The sequence below is a fragment of the Nicotiana tomentosiformis genome, chromosome 11 (genome assembly GCF_000390325.3).
Source record: "Nicotiana tomentosiformis chromosome 11, ASM39032v3, whole genome shotgun sequence".
Classification (NCBI taxonomy): domain Eukaryota; kingdom Viridiplantae; phylum Streptophyta; class Magnoliopsida; order Solanales; family Solanaceae; genus Nicotiana; species Nicotiana tomentosiformis.
Genome location: NC_090822.1, coordinates 107,424,124 through 107,451,141, shown reverse-complemented (window position 1 = coordinate 107,451,141; position 27,018 = coordinate 107,424,124). Strand labels below are relative to the sequence as shown.

The following is a 27,018-nucleotide window of genomic DNA, read 5'->3' as shown; positions in this document are numbered from 1 at the left end:
TTATTTCAGATCTAGAATAGTTTGTTTTTATATGGCATGTTGAAATTAAATTACGACAATATTTATAGTATAAGATGTACGTATATTGTGGTATTAAATGTGTGCTTAAACCTGTCAACATTGGTCTATTACAATATTATTTCATTTGCTACAAAATTAGTAGAGTAGTAATAGGAGTGCGTTTGATAATATATGCACATTTATCAAAAGTTTCATTTCTTTGTTATCTAGTGCCAAGTCAAATACGTCAAACACATAAGACTTACTAGAATTATAGTTGAATGGTTGAGAGAAAAACAAGGTCCTTCACTTGTGTAGAACAACACAGAAAACAACTTAGAATGGTTTGGTCGTGTAACAAAGAGGGAAGCAAGATGGAGAAAAGTCCCTATCATTTATTCAATATCATTTTTCCCCATCTTCAGGCCCATAAGGTACTCTTATATCAATTATCTAAATTAGTCTCAGTTTATAAATATCCAGTTTAATTCTTGTATTTACTCTTTCCCATTTTCTAATAATTTGCTATTGAAACTAATACTATCAATCTTCTTTGCTGACCAATATTTGAAAGAAAAACGAGACCTTTTTGTTGATTCTTCAAGAACTTTTTCTGGGTATGTTCTATTTTCTTTGGATAATGTGTAAATTGTATGTGTTGTCTGTGTTTTTGTGCATACGTATTACCTACAGACAGGAAAATGTGTTTTTAAGAGCTAAGAACATATTCTCAGATTTTGACACAACATTTAAAATATTTATTTTAGTGATATAGAAGAGATTGTTTAAGCATTGATTGAAAAGTTAATTTTATATAGTAACACCGTATTAGAGCTTAAAGGTTGAAAATAGTTTCATGAAATTTGAATTTTTTTCTTCTTGGAAAGTTGTATAAAATAGAACAGTGTCAAATATTTCGGAGCGTTCCAAAATGTAAAGACTGCTATAGGGATAAGGGCGGACGGTGTACTGTGCCATGCTTATCTTTTTCCGGATCTTGATATTATTTTCTTGTTTTTTAAGGGTCGTTTGGTTTTAATACGGCTTATGCCGATCCCGGGATTAGTTATCCTGGTATTATTTTTTATCCACTGTTTGGTATGTTATATTAAAAATGACAATTGCATAATTTCTAAGAAGAAGGTATAAGTTATCCCGGCACTAATTACCCCACCCTCTACAAGGTATAAGTTATCCCGGTACTAATTTTAATCCGGGGATAACTTATACCAGGTTTGCTAACCAAACAAAGTATTAAGGTGGTATTAAATTTTTATACCAGCACTATACCTTCTTATACCTCATACCAAACGACAACAGTGTTAACGTCCTTTTTTATGATAATATAGCAATACTGGCCTACAATCAATGTTAAGGAACTTTCATCCTTGCTTTGTTGAGTGTTTCTGAAGTAGTCCTGTTTTCTTTTTAGCTCAGTACATTATCAAATTATGGATATAAGCGGCGCAGTTACATGTAATGAAGGAGGTTCAATTGAACCCTTTAGTCAGAAAATTATACTGTGCAAAATAGGCAAAGATAATTTAAAAATTGCTTTAGGTCGCACCTTCAAATCCTATGTTTGGCGTTCTTGCATTTTCTTGAATCCCCTTATTAGTATTTTTGGCTCCACCGTTGATGGATATCATAGTGAGCTATTACCAACGTCATTCCTAAGTTGAGACAAACTTTTGGTAAATTTTGACCTTTACTAAACCACAGACTCTTTTGGCTCCTTGTTTCGTAAAGAAAGTTCTTTAAATTGGTTGGTGATCAATACTTGCTTCTCGTGCTGCAGGCCATGTATTCCGCCAAAAAGTTATCTTCAATTTGAGATAAGACGTATAGTGTCTGAATTTCTTGAATTCTAGCTATAGTTATTGGTTGTTCCACATTTCTTACTAAAGAAATATAAAGTCAAGCTTTGAATGATTAATAGTTATGATGAGGTTCTTAACAGGATCTTCATATAACATACTTGGCGGCCAGTTATGATACGACATACAGCCACTCCAAGTTATTGGTTGACGTGGAGGTTCTTAGTCTTGGGATCGGGGCTCCTTGTAGCTCTAGGTATTTCAGCACTCTTAATATGGAAGTTTGAAGGTTCGCCAAAATGGAGATACCAGGAAAGAGATAATAAGAAGAAGAAAAGGCCGGTTGGGTTCTTGTACAAAGACGAAGCTTGGAGTACATGTCATAAAGCAATCAGTCCTGTTTGGCTGCTTTCTTACAGGCTAATTGCTTTCACTTTTCTTCTCTCAATGCTTTTCATGGATGTTGTAAAAAATAGTACAGATATATTCTTTTTTTATACTCAGTAAGCGTCATCTCCTTATTATTGGCTTGATTCTTTTTTGGTTCACTCTCTTGCTAAGATAACAATGTCTAATGAACACTTTTACATGTCCATTGCCCACTTAGTCTTATCTTTTGCTTTTGATTATTCTTTTTTTGCTGAACAGGTGGACATTCTCTTTGGTCACTCTCTATTTTGGGGTATGTTACTCAGCAGTTGAACGATCGTTACCTTTCATTTCTGGATATGATCTGGGGATGTGAATGTCTTATGATACATATATAAAACGAAAGTGTTTCTTTCCTCCTCCAAAGGCATACTAACTATTACTTCTCCCTCGCTAAATAGCTCGGGGAATATTATTTCATTTAATTACAACATTATCATCTCTTCTCGTTGCTCATTTTGTTTCAAATTTCCCTAGTTTCTTTAACTTGGTTATGTTCTCAACGAAATGGTGTAGTTAGGGTCTTCACTCTCCATCTATGGATGTATCCAACATCGGCGCAAGGGTATTGCTGGTGCAAAAGTAGGTTGTATCGATGAAGAGGAAAACGACGCTCCAACTCTTGAGAAGAATGCAAGTTTACCTGGCGTATCGAAGGACTTGAGTTCCAATGAGGAAACTGATGATAGAGAAGCTGCAGGTCATTTGGGCTATGCCTTTCAAATAATTTTTCAGGCATGTCCTCTCAAGATATATTCACCTCGCATTTTATGCTGTTACTAATAGTGTTAACTCTTGCTGCATAATCCATTAACTTTGGCTAGTTTTCTTTTTGTTCTGCTGTTTTGATTTTGTTCAAAAATTTGTAGATCTGTGCTGGTGCCGTGGTGCTTACAGATTGCGTTTATTGGCTTCTTATCTACCCGTTCCTCACACCCAATGATTACAGGTTACAATTTGTAAGTTCTAAGAACTCTTGTTTCTTTAGTTGAGTCTTCTTTCTTTATATTCTACAGGCTTGATCCTATTCCCTGTTATATTTTGGTTCAATTTGTGGCTTCTGTGTTTTATTATTCAATAAAGCCTGGCCATGCACTGTAGTGCTAAGTCCAGAATGTGTGCTTCTTTCCCATTATCAGTTGCCATATACATAAGTTGATGTTCTACTGGTCTATGCAGCTGGTTGTTGGGATGCATTCTGTCAATGCTATTACCCTGCTTGGCGACGTGATTTTGAATTCTCTAGTAAGTCTGCTTTCACGATTGGCTTAAGCTATAAACGTATCCTATGCACAAACCGTGACTAACATGATCTCTTGCTTCCTTCCAGCGGTTCCCTTTCTTCAGATTTGCATATTTTGTGCTTTGGACATGCACATTTGTCGCGTTCCAGTGGCTCGTCCATATGTGTGTCTCAAAGTGGTACGTTTGTTTTCAGCACGCTATTCGTCATCATTTTTTTCAGGAAAAAAGAGCCATCTAGGCTTATGCTGTTACTAATAGAGTTGACTCTTTTTGCAACAGGTGGCCTTATCCCTTCCTGGATATTTCATTCAAATACGCTCCCTTAGTGTATGTGTGCAATCTTTCGCGTATATACAAACTTTACATCTATTGAAATATCTTCTATCGAATAGTTAGATGTCCAGATTATTATGCTTTTAGTTATTGCAGATATAGCCATTGATGATACACAGAAATGAGCTATTTCCCCTTAGTGTATGTTACTCGGACTCTTCATCGGTGCGCGTCGGATCCTCCAGAAGAAGTGCATTTTTTGGAGGATCCGACACAGGTGGGGCAGCATTTTGGAGAGTCCGAGCAATATAATTAAATAATAGCCAGAGTTGTTCATAAGCTTATGAAGTGCTTATGCTCTGCGCCAAATGTGCAATTGCAGGCATTTGATGGTTGGGGTGTTTCATCTCCCTTGCTATGGTCTGTTTGCTTTGGTAATAGCATTGAAGTATTGGTTAGCAAGATTATTCCGGTGGGTGAGTCGAAAGATATCTGGAGACAGTAAATGAGTTCAAACACCAATCAACAAGTCAAAGAATTATTATACACTAGTATTCTTAAATCAAATTATCTTTTTTTATTCTTAGTGCTACTCAAATAAATGAGTAGCACAAGCTATTATATACAGTATAATTTTTACCACATCCCCAGGTTCTCGTCATGTATATAATTTTTTTCATTTATATCCTCGAAACAAAACGAGACTAGAAAGAACACGGGAATTTTCCCATCAATTATTATCCAAGGCAAAATGCTTTTCCTGTTTGCAAATGCTGGAAAATGTTGAAATATCAAATGCTGGAAGCAACTTTTGGGGCTGGTTTGACTTGAAATGTGGACATTATATGTGATCATTTACAGAAAGTTGACAATCATCAGATTACAAAAGAATGTAACAAGACCAGTTTGTCCTTTTTTTTTCCCTTTGGATTTAACCCTAATTCCCTTATGTTTTATTTATATTCTGGTTGTCTTGTATAGTTAGCATTGTTTCGACCTCTCTATATATCTTCTCTCCGAATTATACATCTGAATAATTTATATCTATTCTATCCTCCTACCATGATCACCAGTTGCCTCTTGAATTATCTATTTACAGTTGGGAACTAATTCTTGCAATGATCACTTGTCTCTTGAGTAAACTATTTACAGTAAAAAACAACGGAATTTCTAGTAAAGATTATAAATATCATTATTTTTTCGTTTTCTACTTTATTTTGTTTCTGACTCCATAATGGACTTACATTTTCAAGCGTGTGGAAACAGAATGATTAAAGAAATATAAGAGTGTTTTGGACAGTTAGCTCTAAAGTTATGTTTTCTTAACCAATGATCGTAAAATATTGTGAACAAGAGAGAGTTTACAAAAGTCAATAGTAATCGTGATTAATAAAAAGAAATTTAATCAAAAGAAAGTGAAATACTTCCAAATTAAACAAGCCAAATAACTCGACAGCAATTGCTACATTTGCAAAAAAGAATCTAACAATAGCAAACATATTTAGGCACAACAAACATAATATTTAGGTGGACTAAATATGCAAGATAAAGAGAAATCTCCAAACTCTGCCCCTACTTTGAATATGTTTTCCAAGTTGATGTCTTTTTACATCTTTCTGATAATATTATGGGCTTTCCGGACAACCCCCAAAAAAACAAAAAAAAAAACAAAAGAAAATGAAAGAAAACCCAACACCTATTTGCTTGAGAAGTAAATCAAGGTTTCACATTCTCTCTGATGAACTTCTCCAACTGAGAAATTTCTCCGGTTAAACCAGAAGCTTCAGCAACAATTACTCTGTTATGGCACTGCGAAAAAGCAAATGCTTCTCCAGGTACACCAAGCGTAAATTCATTAGAGATATCTGCATCAGATACTGCAGTCCTTGATGTACGAAGCTTGTCGCTGGATCAATAAGAAAATCAACAAGTTATAAAACAGAACACCAGAAATTGCACTTTAACTAAAAGTTCTGCCATGGTTATAATACAGAGACCTAATGGGTACCAGAGTGAATTAGTAAATAAAAGATGCAACAAAATTTCGGGGTAGGCAGGTTCTTTATGTACAAGCTTGCTGCTGTGATATTAACAATTTATAAAGGGTCTCGTAGTTCATTACTAAAAGAAGAAGAATAAAGCATGCAACAATATTTCACGGTGGAAAGGTTAATTTCAACTCTCCAGAAGGATTTTATGCTAATCTTTTATGCATACGGATCAGAGTTACGCTTTAAGCAAACATAGTATATGTATGCTTTTCCAGGAGATAGTCTTCCTCATGTATGAACGGACAAATTGGTGTTTGTTCTAAGAACAAATGCCATGGATAGCGTAGTCTTACATTTCTTTCTCCAGCTGTTTTCTGATGAACTCCGTTGTATGGGCAGTTACTTTGTCAACCTTGTTGCAAAGAAGGAGTACTGGAATTTTTTTCTTGACTACGCTTGCCTTTGTTAAGATCTCATATAAGTACCTGTATACAAGAGGAATCATAAGATGTAAAATTCAGTTACCAAATATCCAAATGCAAATGCACAACTGCTAATGTGAAATAATACAAGCAGCAAAATATCAGTACTCTGAAGCAGCACGGCAGTTTGGTAAAAATTCCACAGAATCCACTACAAACACAATGCCAGCTGCTTGAGGCAAGAACTCATCTAGTTTTGGCCGAAGACGAGAGTGCCCTGGGACATCAACAACGTGAACAGGCTTCACTTTCCCTTTCTGCAGCATAAAGTAAAACAGGTCCAAGTATGAGATGTGAAATGCACAGATGAAGGAATTCAGTAAATCAATTACAAAACACATGACAAGACAATAAAAGGTAGACCAGTGGCAATTAAACAAATCCATCTTTCCCTTCTGATGGTGGAGATGACAAGAATGCTGGGGAAAGAGTAGGGCTGAAAAAGGTGAAACAAGAGAAGACATTGTTCATTACCTTGTCTTTTTCGGAGTGGAGAATAAAACTGGCTTCATTTGGCTCCATTGACGTCACCGTACCCTGATGGGCTGAACCATCTCTAAGCTGGTATATGCCACATCTAAACAGTAAGATAAACTCCAAAATGATTATCCCAGGTCTCAGGTCAAAGAGTTACCTGGTAAAAAAGATAAGTTTTGCCGCTCCCACTAAGCCCAGTGAGTACAATGGTGTTAGATGCTGTATGCTTGAACAAGCGAACTGCAAATAGAATAGTAAACAAAAGGAAATTCTTCATATTTAAGCCTTCAACGAAAGTTAAAATGGATGAGCAAAAATCTAAAACTAATATTATATGAAACCATTCACTGAGGATCATCATAGTGGCATAAGGGTGAAATAGAATTTTACGAAAATGTGGCATCAAATAGAAGAAAAGAAGAACCTAACACAGTCAGTCCTTGCAACCCTCCCTCCCCCCCGTATTTTTGCAACACACTCAAAGGATGAGTCTTTGAAAAAAATAGTAGAAAGAGTCAACAGGAATTTATATAGTCATACTTCACTTCATACTAAACTTATGAAAGCAAGAGGAAATTTTGGCAGAACAGGCAGCTTAAGGCCGCTCACCCGTAGGCAAAGCTACTTAAAAATCTATCAAAATAGTCGAGACGGTAATATCATAGAGAACAAGAAGAAAAGAAGAATTATAGGAGAACGTCTGAAAATTGTCAGAAGAATGCTAGACACTAGGCAGGATGGTGTCACTGATTGAACCAAAAAGACACCATTTAATGATGGCCAGAAAGAGATAAGAGTAATACACTCGAGAAGAGAAGGAAAAGTTTTTGGGCAGACAGACAGCGTAACACCGCTCGCTGGTAAGTAATAAACTCTAACACCATGTGAAGAAAAAGGAAGAGAAAAAAACGCCCATTGAATTTTGTTACTAGCAATATACAAGAGGACACTATGTAGGAGCTTCAATTTACATGAGATATGGGAAGTTTTATAAACATTCGGTTTCTGATATTCTCCTTTTTTATAAAATTTGGGTTTCTGACACTCCTTTTTTATAATTTTCTTGGATGTTCTAGGAGAAATGTACGAAAGATGAAAATGTAACGCATACAATCAATATAGGATGGTTAAAATAGAGAACTGCTACCGGTGTTATGTGATAAGGACCTACCAAAGTTAAAGTAAAGTTCTATAGAACGGTTGTGAGACCATCAATGTTATATGGGAGTGAATGGTAGGCCTCTAAAGTTCGACATATTGACAAGATAAATGTTGCAAAGATGCAAATCCTAATATGGATGTGCGATCAAACAAGATTAAAATGATTTATTCAAAAGAAGGTGTAAGTAGTACACATAAAGGATAAAACGAGAAGGTCACTTTAGATGGTTCGGTCATGTCCTAACTTGGCCTCCAAATGCTTCAAACTATAGGTGTGAAACCATTGTGACTTAAGGGGTTAAAAAGGGACGAGGTAGACCAAAATCATATGGCAGGACATTGTCTCGAAGGACCTACAATCGTTTGAAATCCATCCAGGCTTAGTGAAAAATAGGGGACGATAAAAGAAAAAGATTAATATAGGCGACACCTATTAGTTGGAATAAAATTTTAATAGTGTTAGTATGTTTACTTTAGATCCATTGCTTTCTAGGAGTCTTTAAGTCATGCTAGAGTTGTATATGCCAGTAGAAAATATAGACAACTTCTAGTGTTTTTTGTTTTATTTTAGTTTTATCTTACATAATATTGCATTGAAATGAGGTTAAAAGTATCAACATGAACACTAAGAATTCTAAGGCCGATGCTAACTTGCTTGGGATTGAAGCATAGTTATTGTTGTTGCATTCTTGATAAACTATTCTTAATGATAATTTCCATTCCACCAATAACATAATCAGTAAGAATATTCTACAAAATACTCTTAAAGATTCAATTGACTTATAACCATTTCCAAAAGTTCAACAATTAATCTGATTTATATACAGGTAGTTTAAAACCAAGTCCTAAATCAGCTATCAAAACAACAGTTGATTAATAAAAGAAGAGAGAGTGCCGTAGGTTGATGGCTAGCAAAAGATAAGCAAATTATGATAATTCCTCAATGTATACAGAAGATTCATAAACTGATCCCAACTAATTTGGGATTGAGGTGCCACTGACTAAAAGAAGACAACTTTGTTTTTGTAGTTTGACTAAGATATACTAACTCAGTTATGTAGTCAAAATTTTGCAATCACCCGATTTTCTTTCAACAACTTCAGAGCAAACAAAGAAAGGAAAACCTAAAACAAGTTCCAATTCTAAATGAAGATACCTTTGATTTCCTAAGTCAAACTCAAAAAGGGGAAATTCAAAGGAAACTAACATTTGACACACTGACACGCCAATGCGAAAATTCAACAAAGAAATAAGGAGAAAAATTGAAGGGAAATTTGAAAATCTTACTGATAAACAAGAAAAAGAGGGTGAATAATACAACTCCAAGTGCAGTATAAAGTTGAACAGGAGGTGTTTGATGGATGAATTCTTCAGCTTCATGTAACCATTGCTGCATTTGAATTTTCAATTGTTCCACTTTCTCCTTATCCATCTTCTTTTCAAAATTCTTCACTCGAATTTAATCTTACCCTAAGAAAGAACGAAACTTTTTCCATTAGATTACAAAAAAATTACAGACAGAAAGAGGGAAATTAAAACGGAATTGAAATTTAACGAAAGAGGAATATCTCAAGGATTACCGGAAACTCGAAACCCACCGGCGATTGAGAGGGTCACCGATGCCTGAGGAGACAGAGAGTGTAGCAAAGTGGTAAACTGCGACGGGTTTATCGAGAAGAAATTGGGCCTTAGAATCTGCACGAGTTTTGGGCCTCGGCCCACCCACTTTTGCTAGCGGGAAATGTATTAGACCGAGTTTTTAATTTAGATATTCTTTAATTTCTTATATTCTGTGTGTACTTTATATGCACTTAAGTTTGTACCTAACTAGTCTTAGAATACGCGCATTGCGTGTGTATCCTATCTCGATAACTATAAATTTTTTAAATTATATAAAAAATTAATTTAACTTTTTTTTCGATTCAAAAAGGCGAACGGCATTTAGCAATACACTTTGTGCATATATGTATATCAATGAGTATTCAATTAAAGGAATATTATTAAATAATAGGAGTATATTGTAGTTACAAAAAAAAATTAAAAAGTGTGAGTTCTTGAAAATAATTAATGTTGATTATATTTAGATACGTCAATAGAGGAAGAAATTGTGCCATATAATCCTCACACATATAATGCGAACACTTATAATAAAATATTAATATAAAAATAAATTCAAATAACACATATTTTACCCGTACTTTGATCTAGCTTCTTCATCGTCTTACAAGAATGCCAAGTTTATCAATTTGAATCTCAAGAAATATAATCCATCACTAATTTATCAAAATCTTAAGTGGACACAACCCTAATTGAATTCAAAGATATAAGCTAAAACTTAATATTAGTACAATAAAATAAGACTGTCTTAGTTATTTTTCTTGTCTAATAATTATATCGGGTTTTTTAAATACACCATTTTATTAGTTATGATCAATGAAATATTATCGTCATTTACAAAAAAGGTTCTGACTTTAGTTTGTTTTTGAGTTTGTTGCCTGAACCAAATTTTAAAGAATAAACGAATTTTCATATTCAAATATCTGGCATTTGAACAAACTTATCTTTCTATATAGCATTTTTTCTGAAACAATTAATTTTTTCCTCAAGTATCCCTTCATGAAATAATTTCAGAAAAAGTGTTCTTCTTTTTCTTTTAAAAAAAGCAGTTTCTCTTTTGTGTTTTTGGTTATTAAATAATATTACAGTGAATTTTAAATTGCTAGTACCATGAAAGTATTATCTAAAATGAGATTTAAGCAACATATATATCTACAAAGAAAAATAGAGTTTGAGAACCTTAAATATCCTTGAATATAAAAGGAGCGTCGATTAATATTATCAATTTTAGTATCAATTAGTTCTTACTTATTCTTTGTAGGAGTTCCTACAAATAGCTCAAATAAGAAAATATTAATAAAATACTTTTAGTTAATTTTAAAGTCTTTAAAATATTAAAAATTATTTAATGATGATTTGTGTTATCCATCATTAATGATTAAATATTTTATATTTGTTTACCCGAAAAACGGATGGAGTTGAATTTATACGCAGTTCCGAAGATATGTGGTGCAACTTAATACAAAATGCAAGGATAAATAAAATGTGAATATAGATTGGAGAGAATGTAATCTAGACAAGGCAATCAAGAATAGTGAACCTTAGGATTTAACAAATAGAATCAATCTAAGAAACTGGAATAGCCTTGTAGAGGAATATAATACTTTCATTATAATGTAAATCTCAGAAAAAATATATGTCCCTTACAGAAATGATAACCAAGCCCTTTTATAGTGGAGGGATTCGGCTCCAAGCATAATAAAATAAACATTCAATGGGAGACCCATGATAAATCAGCTTTTCCATAATTTCTGCCAAGATTCCCTCTAGTGGGATTGCAACGGCTTTTGTCTGCGAGCTCGATCTTGCTTAGAATCCTCGATTTTGGTTCGAGCTTGATTTCGGCTCGAACTTGTGATCTTGGTTCGAGCCCGATCCTGGTTCGAGCCTTCGAATTGATTCCAGGTCAATGTAGGTTGATTTTTGGATTATCACCACGATAGATCTACCCGCGTCATGGTTCGATTCTTGTTCGAGTTTGTTTATGATATCGGTCTCAACACGGACCGGCCTCCCCGGGTTCGAGGTTAGCTCGTGCCCCCTTCGGAATCTTACTTCGATACACCACCCTTCGAACCATACCGGACATGCCAAGGCTGAAATCTATTTCGACCGTATACAATATTAAAATAGCAAATAAATTGGCAACCTTACGCTTTTTATACATACGTGAAAAATTAGAATTTGTAATACTCACATGGTCCAAAAATAAATACAAAAAATTAGAATTTGAAAACATTCTTAATGGTCTTAGATGTTTAATTCTACATAATTAAAATGAAGACAAAAACTTGGAAAATAGTTTTCATTACATAATAATTCCTAACGTCTCAAAAACTCTATCCTTTCCTTTTACATGTAGTGCTACGATTTAACTCCAATCTCGGTGGATATTCAAGAGAAGAAGCTGATAACAACACTAACTTTATGAAATTTAATGAAAGTGAGACTTAAGAAAAATAGTTACACAATTTTAGTAAGGAAAAATTTATAAGTAAAATCTTATTCAATTTTAGATTCCTAAGTACTAGGAGTTTTTACCTAGTTTAAATAAGGAAGCATGTAATAAATAAAATTTAGTTACTTTTAAAGTCTTAAATATTAGGAAGATAATTATATTATAATTATAATTTTATCAAGTATGAACTCTATATTTAAAGGGTAAAAGTGATGAACGACATTTAGCAAAGGGCCTTCGTGTTTTTAAAATTTTAATATTAATATAGTATAGATAGATAAAAGGTAATTGTTAAGTCTAATATGTAACTTACAGAGTGTTTGGCTAAGCTTATAAACTGGTCAAAGTGGCTTATAAGCACCTTTTAGCTTATCTAAGAATTTGGTAAACACTTAAAGTGCTTATAAGCCAAGTGTTTATAAGTTAAAATTAGTCATAAGTTGGTCACCCTTATAGCTTTTTAGCTTATAAGTACTTTTAGTTTGACCAATGCTTTTACTAGTTTATCCTTAATAATATTTTCTAATTCACAAAATATTTTTTTCCAAAATAAATTTTGTAACTTTCTTTTCATTCCATATTCATTGTTCATCTTTTTCTTTACAAATTTTTTTTTTTAATTTATAATCTTTTGTAAAGTTTTTAAGGAAATTTTAGTTATTTTAATAAAAGAACAACTTATCATCACTTATCTACCAAACACATAAACTGCTTATTATCAGTTTCAACACGTCTATCCAAACACGTAAATACTTATTTTAAAAATCAGTTTCACAACTTAAGAATATTTTTCAGCACTTTAAGCTTATCAACTATTTACAATCAGCTAATCCAAATAGGCTCTTAGAAAGTAAAGTAAAAAACTTACTATAATCAGTTAAAGAATACTTGTAAAGTTTTTTAATCAGTTAAAGAATCCATCGGGTTTGACCATGATGCATATGGTAGCTGTCCCGTGGGTTTAGTCTTTCAAGGCATTTAATGCATGTCAGGCGGTAGTCGGCCACTGCTGATACTGAACCGCCATCGTTTGAACCTATAAATAACCCTTACCTTTATCTTTTACCATTTTTACATCTTCTATCTTCTAAAATTCCCCAAATTCTTCTTTATACACTCCAACTTATCAAAAAAGCTGTGATTTCTTTCCGAAAGAACCCCTCTTCAATTCTACTAAATCTTTATCACTTTCTTCTACTCCTTACTTTTGAATTCAAAAATGGCGAAAATATCGCAAACCATTCCTCAGAAACAGAAGGCTTCATCTTCACAGTGTGTCGCCGATGAGACACCGGCAGAACCACGGCCTGAGGAGTGTGTCCCCGGGGCGTGCGTCCTTACTTCAGATTTTAAGGTTGATAAAGGTTCATCGGTCCCTGGCCGGTGTGAGCCGGTATCGAGGTACATGTGTTCGATAATCGAGAAGCACCTCGATCTGTTAAAGAAGGATTGCAATTGGGGTGAAAAAGAAGTAATAATACCTACCCCTGACGAAGATATCACTTCTTACGTGAAAGGGTTTTTGAACGTATATACTTACACTTTCACTTTGGGTCCCCTCGATCCCGTCGTTATTGACTTCTGTCGATAATACCAGGTAACCTTAGGCCAGGTCCATCCTTCTTTGTAGCGGATCATTATCCTGATCCGATATTTCGTGAGCAAAATCGAGGGGATGTCGTTCACCCTCGATCATCTTATCCGGTTGTACCATCCCCGACATTTTCGGGGAGGGTTGATAAAACTCCAGCGTCGGGCTACCAAGGCTCTGTTCTCGAGTATTGACGAGGACAGGGACCGGGGCTGGATGAGCAGGTTCGTTCGAATAAGAACTTCGGACCTGATCCCGACTGAAAAGATGCCCTTTCCCGAGGAGTGGAATATGAAACGTAAGTGTGATCTTGTTGTTGCTTCTATTTGGTTCTTTCATTTATTCTCTTATCGACACTCCTCTTTTTGTGATGTAGCGGTTCCCTAGACGCCCAGAGCGGTTCCCGATCTCATTTCTCGGACTCTGACGATCCGAACGAGGCATTTCTCAAAATATTTTTTATAAGGTTTCCCATATGCAAGTTTGGGTAAAGATGCGATCTTGAGGCCTCTGTCCAATTAGGAGGATGTTTCGACCTCTGTTCCAAAGCCGGTGAAGGAAAATAAAATGAAGAGAGCCTCGTTGCCTGAATATCCAAAACCGAAGAAGAGGACGGCTCGTAAGCCGAACAAGATTGTCATTCCTTTGACCGTAGAATCCGTTTTGCATCTAAGGGATGAAGATGAAGAAGAGAAAGAAGAGGACAATGAGTCCACGCTGGCGGTCCGAACGAAGAGAGCCACCGATGCTTCATCACCGGCTGGATCGATGATGCTCTATGGGGCTCCGCCTCGAACTGAAGATATACCGGAGAGAGTTTCAGGTAGAGTCCCCGAACTATCGGATGTCGAAGACGCCTCTCATCTGAGTCAACCGGCAGGGGTTACAATCTAAGAGCCCCTTGAACCCCTCCAAGCCGAGGGGAACGCTCCGAGCGAGTCACTTGGGGCAGCAGCGATCGAGGATTTGCCTACCTTTCCCGCTTTTTCTGCAGGGGTGATTCGGGAAGCTCAAGCTCTGGGAGCCCTCGATCTAGACAGGCTTCACGATAAAGAAGATTCGTTTCGTGACCTGTTTACCGGTATCGAGGACGTTGCCGGTGCCGGTGATGAATCGGATCTTTTTCACGGTTTGCGGCAGGCTTTGAATCAGGTGAGCCTTTAAAAATCTTTTTGTTGGTACTGCCTTTATGTTCGTTTTTCGTTAACTTCGCTTCTTGTTTCTTTGTAGGCTGCGGCAGTCCATCGAGAACAATGTTCTCGTTCCCAAAATGAGCTGCATCGATACGCGGCCGACCTAAACCGCGCTACTGACGAGAAGAACTTTCTTAGACTTTTCTTAGGGCAGAGAGAGGAGAAAATAAAAGACCTCCGAGCTGAGCTGGCCAAGGCTTATCGAGATCAGAATGATTTGTTTGAGAAGATAATGATGCTTTTGAAAACCTATGGGTTCGATATCGGAACGATAGCTAACATTTCGGTCTCACAGCTGCAGCAAAAAATTGAGATGATAGGGAATCTTCGTGAGGAGGTCGACGTGATAAGGATGGAATCCTTGCGGTGGAAAGAAGGTATGGACCGCTTTGCTACAGAAAAAAAGACTGCTCGAGCCCAGTTATCGTCGTCTGAAACCCAACTTCAGAAAATGAAGGAAAAAGGCTTGGTTCAAGCAAGAAGAATTGAGGAGCTTGAGGCTCGGTTGGCCTTTGTACTCGCCAAGGCCGAATCCGATGCTGAAAAGGCAAAGGCCTATGCGGATACGCTCGTGGCCATCTATCGGGCCGATGCTGAAGCTGCCCAAGTCCAGGCAAGAGAGGCAGCCGAATTCGCCGATGGTCGAGCGCATTGGGTCGCCAAACTTGCTAAGTACCGATCCAGAAGGGAAACTCTCGAGGAGATTCATGCTCGCGGCTTCGATCTCACGGAAGAGATAAAAAGGGCAAAAGAACTCGAAGCTGATGCTGAAGCTCTGGTTTTCGATGATGATGACAACGACGATGGGAATAAGAGCGGATCCGAAAATGGGGGGGAACCTGATAAAGAAGAGATCGCTCCCGGTCGAAAAATTTAGTTCTTAGTTTTTACGTTGTAATCACCCATGCAGATAAATTTGTGTATAGGCATATCTCCCCTTTCGCCGACTCACTTTTGTTTTTATTTCCTGTGTTGCGAGGACTTTATTTGCCTTATGAATGTTTCCATAATATTTTAAACCACTTAATCAAATTTGGACCTCGTAGTCTCTGCAACCGAGCGAGCGTTTATTCAAACTTGGGGCAATGTAGCCCTTTAGGCTTATTAGTTGTAAACGATTCGATCTCGAAGAAAATATAGCCCGTGGGTATGATGGTCGAGCGAGTGTTTGCTCGTACTCGAATTAATGTAGCCCGTAGGCTTTAACAGTCGAGCGATGTTTGCTCGAATTCGAAAATAAAAAATAGCATGTAGGCTTGGTCGAGTGAATGATTCAAACTCGAATTAATGTAGCTCGTAGGCTTAATGGTCGAGTGAATGTTTGCTCGAACTCAAAATAAAAAATAGCTCGTGGGCTTGGTCGAGTGAATGATTCGAACTCGAATTAATGTAGCCCGTAGGCTTAATGGTCGAGTGAGTGTTTGCTCGAACTCGAAATAAAAAATAGCTCGTAGGCTTGGTCGAGTGAATGATTCGAACTCGAATTAATATAGCCCGTAGGCTTAATGGTCGAGTGAGTGTTTGCTCGAACTCGAAATAAAAAATAGCCCCATAGGCTTGGTCGAGTGAATGATTCGAACTCGAATTAATGTAGCCCGTAGGCTTAATGGTCAAGTAAGTGTTTGCTCGAACTCGAAATAAAAAATAGCCCGTAGGCTTGGTCGAGTGAATGATTCGAACTCGAATTAATATAGCCCGTAGGCTTAATGGTCGAGTGAGTGTTTGCTCGAACTCGAAATAAAAAATAGTCTGTAGGCTTGATGGTCGAGTAAATAATTCGAACTCGAATTAATGTAGCCCGTAGGCTTAATGGTCGAATTATATCTTAATTCTTCGCACGTTATTACACGCCTAGGTTCGGGCCAATCTATATGAGCATGGCTCGCTTCGACCATTTGGCTCTTTACAGTTTTCCTATTGGGACCCTGTTGCTGTAAAATAACTCTCTTGCGGGACCTCGGATATTGTTATAAATGCTGCACGACCAATGGTTGCCTCATTAAAAACCTTGCCGAAAAACCCATTTGGGATAAAACCGGTCTAAGGTAAAAAGAGTGCAACGCGTGCTTTCTGGCGAGAGATCCGTCCCTTGTTCGGACTTCTGCAGGGGTCAGTTTCGAGATATAAACGAATATGGAAAGGTTGTACCTTAACAGTAGTACCGTTTTAGATATGATATATTCCAGTTGCTTGTTAACTGTTTGTCGTTTATAACGCCGATCTTGTACGACCCCTTTCCGATGTCCTCGAGTACCTGATATGGTCCTTCCCAATTCGGTCCTAGCTTCCCTTTATTCGGATTTCGGGTATTGATGGTAATTTTTCTCAACACTAAGTCCCAGGCTTGAAATGGCGGAGCTTGGTTCTTCGATTATAATACCTTTCGATTCGCTGCTTTTGGGCGGCCATTCGGACGAGGGCAGCTTCTCGCCTTTCGTCCGATAGTTCGAGGCTTGTATTCATAGCCTCGTTATTTGATTCTTCCATCGAGAATCGAAATCTGGCACTGGGTTCACCAACCTCGACTGGTATCAATGCCTCGGATCCATATACTAAGGAGAACGGGGTCGCCCCCGTACTGGATTTTGACGTTGTCCGATATGCCCAAAGGACTTCGGGTAGGATTTCTCTCCATCTCCCTTTAGCATCGTTCAACCTTTTCTTTAAGTTTTGAATGACAGTTTTATTTGTTGATTCGGCATGCCCATTCCCACTGGGGTGGTATGGCATCGACAGTATCCTTCTTATCTTGTGGTCTTCGAGGAATCTTGTTACTTTGCCGCCAACGAATTATTTTCCATTGTCACATACTATTTTGGCGAGTATCCCGAACCGGCATATGATATGATCCCAAATAAAGTCTATAACTTCTTTCTCTCTTATTTTCCCGAATGCCTGCGCTTCAACCCATTTAGAAAAATAGTCAGTCATAAACAAAATAAATTTGGCTTTACCTGGGGTCGATGGCAGAGGGCCGACGATATCCATTCCCCATTTTATGAATGGCCACGGGGATAGGACCGAGTGGAGTTGTTCTCTAGGCTGGTGGATCATCGGTGCGAACCTATGACATTTATCACATTTACGAATAAATTTCTTCGTATCTTTGCCCATATCGATCCAATAATATCCTGCTCTGATTATTTTTTGGACTAATGTGTTGGCTCCAGAGTGATTCCCGTAAGTACCCTCATGCACTTCCCGTAGGACGTAATCGACATCCCCCGGACCCAAGCATACCGCCAACGGTCCATCGAACGTTCTTCGGTACAGTGTTCCGTCTGAAGCCAGAGTGAATCGAGCAGCTTTGGTCCGTAGGGTTCTGGAATCTTTAGGGTCCAATGGGAGTTTTCCATTTTTCAAATATTCGATATACTTGTTTCTCCAATCCCAGGTTAAGCTTGTAGAATTTATTTCGGCGTGACCTTCTTTGATTACCGATCTCGAAAGTTGAACAACATTCCCCGAGCCCGTATCATCTATCTCGACCGACGACCCCAAATTCGCCAGCGCGTCGGCCTCATTATTTTGTTCCCGTGGTACATGCCGTAAAGTCCATTGTTTGAAATGGTGCAAAATGATAAGCAGTTTATTTAAATACCTCTGCATTCTACCTTCTCGAACTTCGAAGCTTTTGTTTACTTGACTCACCACCAGCAAGGAGTCGCAGTTGGCTTCAATGATTTCTGCTCCTAAATTTCTAGCTAGCTCGAGACCTGGAATCATGGCTTCATACTCGGCCTCGTTGTTAGTCAACCTGATAGTTTTAATAGATTGCCTAATAATGCCACCCGTGGGTGGTTTCAAAACTATGCCCAGCCCGGACCCCTTTACGTTCGAAGCCCCGTCCGTAAAAAGGATCCATACCCCCGATGATGTACCTGATTTCAACAGTTCTTTTTCGACTTCGGGTACGAGGGCTGGTGTGCAATCGGCCACGAAGTCTGCTAAAACTCGAGACTTGATGGCCGTGCGGGGTTGATATTCGATATCGTACCCACTGAGTTCGACGGCCCATTTGGCCAGTCGGCCTGATAACTCGGGTTTGTGCAAAATATTACAAAGCGGGTAAGTGGACAATACACATAAGGGATGACATTGGAAGTATGGACTTAACTTCATCGAGGCGCTTATCAGTGCAAGCGCCAACCTTTCTAGGAGCGGATATCTAGTTTTCGCCTCTCCTAAGGTTCGACTCATATAATAAACGGAGAATTGCGTACCTTGCTCCTCTCGAACTAGGACACCGCTTACGGCGACTTTCGATACTGCCAAGTACAAACAAAGTTTCTCGTCCGTTTTTGGAGTGTGAAGCAGTGGTGCGCTTGATAGATGTCGCTTTAGTTCTTCTAATGCTTGTTGGCACTCCGGGGTCCAAGAAAAATCGTTCTTCTTTTTGAGTAGAGAGAAAATTTTATGACTTCGATCAGATGATCTCGAGATGAACCAGCTTAGCGCGGCGATCCGACCCGTCAGTCTTTGTACGGCCTTCATGCTGTCTACGATGATGATGTCTTCAACGGCCTTGATTTTATCGGGGTTAATCTCTATTCCCCTATGTGATACCATGAAGTCGAGGAACTTGCCCGAACCGACCCCGAAGGCACATTTTTCGGGGTTGAGCTTCATTTTGTATTTCCTCATAATCTCGAACGTTTCCTGCAAATGAATTAAATGGTCCTCTTCGCGCAGGGATTTGACTAACATGTCATCAATATAAACTTCCATTGATTTTTCTATTTGTTCTTCGAACATTTTATTCACTAGGCGTTGGTAAGTGGCCTCTGCATTTTTTAGCCCGAAGGGCGTCACATTATAACAATACGTTCCATATTTGGTGACAAATGAGGTTTTTTCCTGGTCCTCCGGGTTCATCTGTATTTGATTATACCCGGAATAGGCATCGAGAAAAGTGAGGATCCTGTGGCTGGCCGTGGCATTGATCATGCAATCGATATTGGGCAATGGAAAGGAATCTTTGGGGCATGCTTTGTTCAAATCCTTATAGTCCACGCACATTCTAAGTTTGTCCCCTTTTTTAGGGACTACAACTACGTTGGCTAACCATTCGGGATATTTTACCTCCCGAATGGACCCTACTTTGAGACGTTTGGTTACCTCGTCCTTTATGAACGCGTTCTTTCTATCGGACTGGGGTCTTCTTTTTTGCTTCACCGGTCTGAACCTGGGGTCCAAACTTAGCTGATGCGTCGTTTTGTCCGGCGGGATCCCTGTTATATCTAAATGGGACCAGGCAAAACAATCGATGTTATTGATAAGAAATTGAACGAGTTTCTTCCTGAGTTCAGGGCTCAACCCCATTCCTAGGTATACCTTTCACTCGGGCCGGAGCTCGATTAATATGACTTGCTCTAGCTCTTCGATCGTTGATTTTGTGGCGCCGGAGTCATCGGGGATCACGAAAGATCTAGGGACCCTTTGGTCTCCATCCTCTTCGATTTTCTAGTTGTCTGGCTGGGTTGAAGCCGATGTATGTGATTGCTATTTGGTGTCCCGTTCTCCTTTCGAGCCCGATCCTTTTATCGGCGAAAGTGAGGGCACTAGTTTAGCTTCGTTGACGGCGAATATTTTTTTCGCGGCTGGTTGTTCTCCATACACCGTTTTGACACCTCCCGACGTCGGAAATTTGAGGACCTGGTATAGGGTCGAAGGCACAGCTCTCATGTTGTGGATCCATGGCCTTCCGAAAAGGGCGTTATACCTCATATCGCCTTCGATCACGTGAAACTTTATTTCCTGAATAGTTCCGGCCACGTTTATTGGTAAGACTATCTCCCCTTTGGTGGTTTTGCGTGCCATATTGAACCCGTTTAGGACCAGAGTTGTAGGTACGATCTGATCCTGCAGGTCGAGCTGCTCCACTACCTTCAATCGGATGATGTTGGCCGAGCTACCTGGATCGATTAACACACGCTTAATTTTAGTTTTATTTATGAGTACGGATATTACCAGCGCGTCGTTGTGAGGTTGGATGACCCCCTCTGCATCTTCATCACCAAAGGACAGAGTCCCCATGGGTGCGTAATCTTGAGTCCGAGATCGCTTTTCCCTCACCATCGATGTTTAAGTGCGTTTAAGCATTGGTCCTCGGAGGGTATCGATGTCGACGATGATCATGTAGATAATGTGCCGTGGTTCTTCTTGCTCGTTTTGCTTACTGAAATCCCTATTTCTAAAATGGCTCTTTGCCCTATCACTCAGAAACTCCCGAAAATGCCTTTTGTTAAATAGGTGAGCTATTTCCTCTCTTAGTTGCTTGCAATCTTCCGTTCTGTGGCCATGGGTACCATGATATTCGCACGTTAGATTGGGATTTCTTCGGGCAGGATCAGTCTGCATAGGTCGAGGCCATTTAGTGTCTTCGATGAGTCCGATGGCCGACACGAGAGCGGATGCACCAACGCTGAAGTTATATTCTGATAATCGAGGTGCTTCTATAGGCTCGGCATATTTATCGAAGCTGCTCTTACTCATAAGCCCCTGAGAATTTTGTCCCCGATCAATTCTTTGATTGTTCCGAACTGCGTTGCGTGTTGAACCGTTGTTCACTCGATCTGCGACGTACGGTCGATATCGGTCTCTATTCGACCTTTGTTCTCTGTCGATCTGCTTTTGATTAATAACTGTCTTGTTCTGATGAACAGGTCCGTACGGGGCCCCCGACTGATCATCCTCGACCCTAATTTTTGATTGATATCGGTTGTGCACATCTGCCCAAGTTACCGCTGGATACTCGATCAAATTTTGTTTCAGCCGATATGATGCTGTCGAACATAGCTCGTTCAACCCTTGGGTGAAAGCTTGTACGGCCCAGTCGCCTGTGACCGGGGGTAATTCCATGCTTTCCATTTGAAATCGGGATACGAATTCCCTCAGCATTTCTCCCTGCATTTGCTTTACTTTGAAGAGGTCTGATTTTCTCATTGCAACCTTTATGGCACCAGCATGTGCTTTTACGAACGAATCTGCTAACATGGCAAAAGAATCGATGGAATTCGGCGGTAAATTGTGGTACCAGATCATAGCTCCTTTCGAGGGGGTCTCCCCGAACTTTTTCAACAGCACGGATTCGATCTCATCGTCTTCCAAATCGTTGCCTTTTATGGCACATGTGTAAGAGGTGACATGTTCGTTAGGATCGGTCGTACCATTATATTTGGGAATTTCGGGCATACGAAATTTTTTGGGGATTGGCTTCGGTGCCGCACTCGACGGAAAAGGCTGTTGTATGAATTTTTTTGAATCAAGCCCTTTTATCATTGGTGGAGCCCCTGGGATTTGGTCGACCCTGGCATTGTACGTTTTCACCCTCTTGTCATTGGCTTCGACTCATTTTGTGAGTTCTTCGAGCAATTTAGTAATTCCGGGAGTAGTCCCCGATTCTTGCTCGTTAGATTTCACTATGGCAGGCTCTGTTCTGGGGGTGATATCTCGAAGTGGATTGGAAACCGGCCTGCTTTGTGCACGAGTTTGGCTCTGTAGCTGAGCTATCGCTACTTGCTGGGCTTGCAACATCTCGAAGATCATGCGTAAGCTTGCCCCGATTTCCCCTGGGCTTTGGGTGTCTTGGGCTACGGATCGAGCACCGCCCTGAATTAGGGCTGCTTATCGGGCAGATTGAGCGGTTAATTACTCTTAACGATTTGGCTTAACGATTATCGGCTTTTAAATATATTAATCCGCTAGCCACCCGATAAGATATCGGGCAAATTATTATCGGTTTAGCTCTTATCGGGCGGTTTATCGGCCTAATGCAATCTATATTGCGTGCATTAATTGTTTGCTGACCGCCTAGCATACAAATTCAGAATAGAAAATTACACATTGAGTCCAGACATACATGTCTGTTAACGCCTATATAAGAATGATGTAGTGTGTCATGTGTTGTAGAGTGAAAAAAGCAGAACACATTGTAGGCTACATTACATCCCAAAGCAGACTACATATGAGTCCAGACATACATGTCTGTTAACGCCTACCATTAAATCCCAAAGCAGACTACATTACATGAGTCCAGACATACATATGTCTGTTAACGCCTAGCATATTAATTCAGAATAGAAAATTTCAGTCTATATTCAAAGTGAGTCCAGAATACATATTTCAAAATGATTAATCCATAAGTGAGCAGTCTACACAGAAATATTTGACCTGCAGCTAACGCCTAACAATGCTTGAATTTCTACAGCTTCAAAGTTCAAACAACAGCTTCAAATTTCTTACTTAAACTCTCAACCAGGCATTTCACGCTATATCATTAACCAACAAACAGCACCGAGCAAAAAGCAGTTATGTATAGAAATAGGGATGGATTATAAGTAGTAAATAATTTACAGGAAACGCAAATGCGCTCTTTCCCCAGAACATAATTCAAGACAGTACTATCGCCAATATTGTGGGATAAAAGTTATGGCATAATACTACTGCTCTTCTATTAAACATAGACAACATGCATTAGTTTAAAAAAATAAAAGCAGAGGTGAACCATAGATAGCAGCTTAAACAATCTTGTTATAGGGTAGGAGAATAAGCTAAGCTAATAGCTGGAAGAAGTGGAAGAAGTGGAAGGGTTTTTGAATAATCCGTTAAGAAAATTGAATAATCTTCTCCCAAACCGATAAGCCGCTAATAAAAAAATTCCAATCCATTCCCCGTCCGTTAAACCGTTAACCCGATATCAATAAGCCATTAAGGTTCGATTTCGGTTCGATTTTCGGTTTCGATTCGATTTTAAACACCCATACCCTGAATGCTTCTTTCCAGTTCGGAACGCTGGTTCGCTTCCAAAGCAATTTGTGAATTGACATCCAGTGGTACTTCGGCTCGAATCTCAGGTACTTCGATTCGAGCATCGGGTGGTGCCAAGTTGTTGGTTTCATCTTGAAGGCCGGCTTCGTAATCGGTCGGTGAAGCCATTCGATCAGTGGCTATTCGTAGCTGACCCTGAATTGAAGATGTTTTCGGAAATAAGTGACCACCGTTATCCTCGGCCCCACGGTGGGCGCCAAACTGTTTACCCGAAAAATGGATGGAGTTGAATTTATACGCAGTTCCGAAGATATGTGGTGCAACTTAATACAAAATACAAGGATAAATAAAATGTGAATATAGATTGGAGAGAATGTAATCTAGACAAGGCAATCAAGAACAGTGAACCTTGGGATTTAACAAATAAAATCAATCTAAGAAACTGGAATAGCCACTATTTCTTGTAGAGGAATATAATACTTTCATTATAATGTAAATCTCAGAAAAAATATATGTCCCTTACAGAAATGATAACCAAGCCCTTTTATAGTGGAGGGATTCGACTCCAAGCATAATAAAATAAACATTCAGTGGGAGACCCATGATAAATCAGCTTTTCTATAATTTCTGCCAAGATTCCCTCTAGTGGGATTGCAACGGCTTTTGTCTGCGCGCTCGATCTTGCTTAGAATCCTCGATTTTGGTTCGAGCTTGATTTCAGCTCGAACTTGTGATCTTGGTTCGAGACCGATCCTGGTTCGAGCCTTCGAATTGATTCCAGGTCAATGTAGGTTGGTTTTTGGATTATCACCACGATAGATCTACCCGCGTCATGGTTCGATTCTTGTTCGAATTTATTTATGATATCGGTCTCAACACGGACCGGCCTCCCCGGGTTCGAGGTTAGCTCGTGCCCCCTTCGGGATCTTACTTCGATACACCACCCTTCGAACTATACCGGACATGCCAAGCCTGAAATCTATTTCGACCATATACAATATTAAAATAGCAAATAAATTGGCCACCTTACGCTTTTTATACATACGTGAAAAATTAGAATTTGTAATACTCACATGGTCCAAAAATAAATACAAAAAATTAGAATTTGAAAACATTCTTAATGGTCTTAGATGTTTAATTCTACAAAATTAAAATGAAGACAAAAACTTGGAAAATAGTTTTCATTACATAATAATTCCTAACGTCTCAAAAACTCTATCCTTTCCTTTTACATGTAGTGCTACGATTTAACTCCAATCTCGGTGGATATTCAAGATAACTTTATGAAATTTAATGAAAGTGAGACTTAAGAAAAATAGTTACACAATTTTAGTAAGGAAAAATTTATAAGTAAAATCTTATTCAATTTTAGATTCCTAAGTACTAGGAGTTTTTACCTAGTTTAAATAAGGAAGCATGTAATAAATAAAATTTAGTTACTTTTAAAGTCTTAAATATTAGAAAGATAATTATATTATAATTATAATTTTATCAAGTGTGAACTCTATATTTAAAGGGTAAAAGTGATGAACGACATTTAGCAAAGGGCCTTCGTGTTTTTAAAATTTTAATATTAATATAGTATAGATAGATAAAAGGTAATTGTTAAGTCTAATATGTAACTTACAGAGTGTTTGGCTAAGCTTTTAAACTGGTCAAAGTGGCTTATAAGCACCTTTTAGCTTATCTAAGAATTTGGTAAACACTTAAAGTGCTTATAAGCCAAGTGTTTATAAGTTAAAATCAGTCATAAGTTGGTCACCCTTATAGCTTTTTAGCTTATAAATACTTTTAGTTTGACCAATGCTTTTACTAGTTTATCCTTAATAATATTTTCTAATTCACAAAATATTTTTTCCCAAAATAAATTTTGTAACTTTCTTTTCATTCCATATTCATTGTTCATCTTTTTCTTTACAAAAGAATTTTTTTAATTTATAATCTTTTGTAAAGTTTTTAAGGAAATTTTAGTTATTTTAATAAAAGAACAACTTATCATCACTTATCTACCAAACACATAAACTGCTTATTATCAGTTTCAACACGTCTATCCAAACACGTAAATACTTATTTTAAAAATCAGTTTCACAACTTAAGAATATTTTTCAGCACTTTAAGCTTATCAACTATTTACAATCAGCTAATCCAAATAGGCTCTTAGAAAGTAAAGTAAAAAACTTACTATAATCAGTTAAAGAATACTTGTAAAGTTTTTTAGTCAGTGCATATAACATAAACTATTATCCTTCCTCTATTTTAATTTGTGAGATGCATTTTCCTTTTTAATCTATTCCAAAAAAAATTTATATTTTTTATGTTTAGAAATAATTTAAATTTACATTTCTCATTTTTTTAACTTCAAAAGATGATGTATAACGACACAAATATATATGACTTGTTCCAAATCACAATTTTTAAAATTTTTTCTTTGTTAAACTTTATGTCAAGTCAAACAATATCAAATAAAATTAGACAAAGTGAGTGCTAATTAACTTTTTGTTGAATGTGGAAGAAGGTCAATTGAAAGTCAGTACATTAGGCTGCCCTTTTTCTTCGGACAATACCCAGGGGCGGACCCACCTTGTAGGAAGGGGGTTCAGTTGAACCCTATTCGTTGGAAAAATTAATTATTTTTACCTTGGAATTTCATCAAAAAATTATGAAACGGATACATATTATAATACCTGAACCCACTAAACACTAACAAAAGTTTTAGAGCTGTGGCTAAGTGGGTTCAAAACAAGGCCAATGTCCCAAGGTCGAACCGCTGCTAATGCAACGAACAACTTATTTTGTCTTTGTTTTATTACATCGCTTTATGATTCTTTTTAAAATTTAAATCCAATAAAAGCTATTTTTATTAAACTCCTCCATTTTACTTCAGAAAAATTTAATCCTTTCTACAAAATGAATTTTTATTCTAGTACGTTATCGAAATTACTTGTAATTTTTTAATTTAGTTTAGTTTAGTTTGTATTGGAGTTGTTAATTTGTGTTATATTCAAAGCTTTAGTTTGGTGTAAAAAATCTTTTCTTTTAATAATTTGTATAAATTAATTTAGTTTATTACTCTCTTTTTTCATGTCTTTTGTTTGTAATAATTTTCTATGTTAAATTTCTTAAATCTATAGTACAATTTAAAGTAGGTTAAATACTTTTTGGTTAAAATTGCTAAATTTTCTAAAATAGAATTTGTTAATTTATATAGATAAATGTTTGAAAAAATTAATGGACGGAATTTTCTTTGTTATTTTTTTTTTAAAACTTCCCCCTACCTTAAAAAAAAATGACTTCATTTTGAAGTGATATGATGAACAAAAAAGAGCAGTGCATAAATTTTGTTTACCGTTGCACTTATACAATCGATTACCGTAATTTTTGATTGAACCCGCTTGTACAAAATTTTGAATTTGTCACTGACAATATCTTATAATAGTTGAGACCTATTTTCTCCATACGTATCCTTCTAAAATTGATAATGAGAAAGAAAGGGACAGGACAATGGATAATTCAAA

General features: G+C 37.7%; 2 protein-coding genes and 1 non-coding gene across 6 annotated transcripts; 1 reads left to right on the top strand and 2 right to left on the bottom strand.

Annotated features, from left to right (window-relative positions):
- The first annotated feature begins 275 nt into the window (after positions 1-275).
- LOC104094544 (uncharacterized) lies at positions 276-4,535 on the top strand. 3 transcript variants are annotated; one of them, XR_011411987.1, is made up of 10 exons: positions 276-434; positions 1,961-2,320; positions 2,466-2,499; positions 2,763-2,981; positions 3,116-3,205; positions 3,426-3,491; positions 3,577-3,668; positions 3,771-3,818; positions 3,921-4,041; positions 4,147-4,535. XR_011411987.1 is itself a non-coding variant. In XM_018770220.3 (10 exons), the coding sequence occupies exons 3-10, from the start codon at positions 1,992-1,994 to the stop codon at positions 4,271-4,273; spliced, it is 1,005 nt and encodes a 334-aa protein (XP_018625736.1). In that variant the 5' UTR covers positions 306-434; positions 575-617; positions 1,961-1,991; the 3' UTR covers positions 4,274-4,535. The 3 variants fall into 3 exon arrangements, 2 of the variants coding, with proteins under 2 accessions (XP_009598792.1, XP_018625736.1); XM_018770220.3 differs by lacking the exon at positions 3,921-4,041 and adding an exon at positions 575-617 and having other exon boundaries at positions 306-434; XM_009600497.4 differs by lacking the exon at positions 3,921-4,041.
- A 696-nt stretch (positions 4,536-5,231) lies between these two features.
- On the bottom strand, positions 5,232-9,608 carry LOC104094543 (uncharacterized). 2 transcript variants are annotated; one of them, XM_009600495.4, is made up of 7 exons: positions 9,456-9,608; positions 9,163-9,345; positions 6,872-6,954; positions 6,712-6,798; positions 6,346-6,494; positions 6,109-6,240; positions 5,232-5,670 (listed from the first exon to the last, which is right to left on the bottom strand). In XM_009600495.4, exons 2-7 carry the CDS (start codon positions 9,305-9,307, stop codon positions 5,481-5,483), a joined length of 786 nt encoding a protein of 261 aa, XP_009598790.1. In that variant the 5' UTR covers positions 9,308-9,345; positions 9,456-9,608; the 3' UTR covers positions 5,232-5,480. The 2 variants fall into 2 exon arrangements, with proteins under 2 accessions (XP_009598790.1, XP_009598791.1); XM_009600496.4 differs by having other exon boundaries at positions 9,474-9,598.
- Positions 9,609-11,846: 2,238 nt separating this feature from the next.
- On the bottom strand, positions 11,847-11,954 carry LOC117276360 (small nucleolar RNA snoR97). The gene has a single exon (XR_004506628.1). It is a non-coding gene; the product is annotated as a small nucleolar RNA snoR97 (small nucleolar RNA).
- Between the last annotated feature and the right edge of the window lie 15,064 nt (positions 11,955-27,018).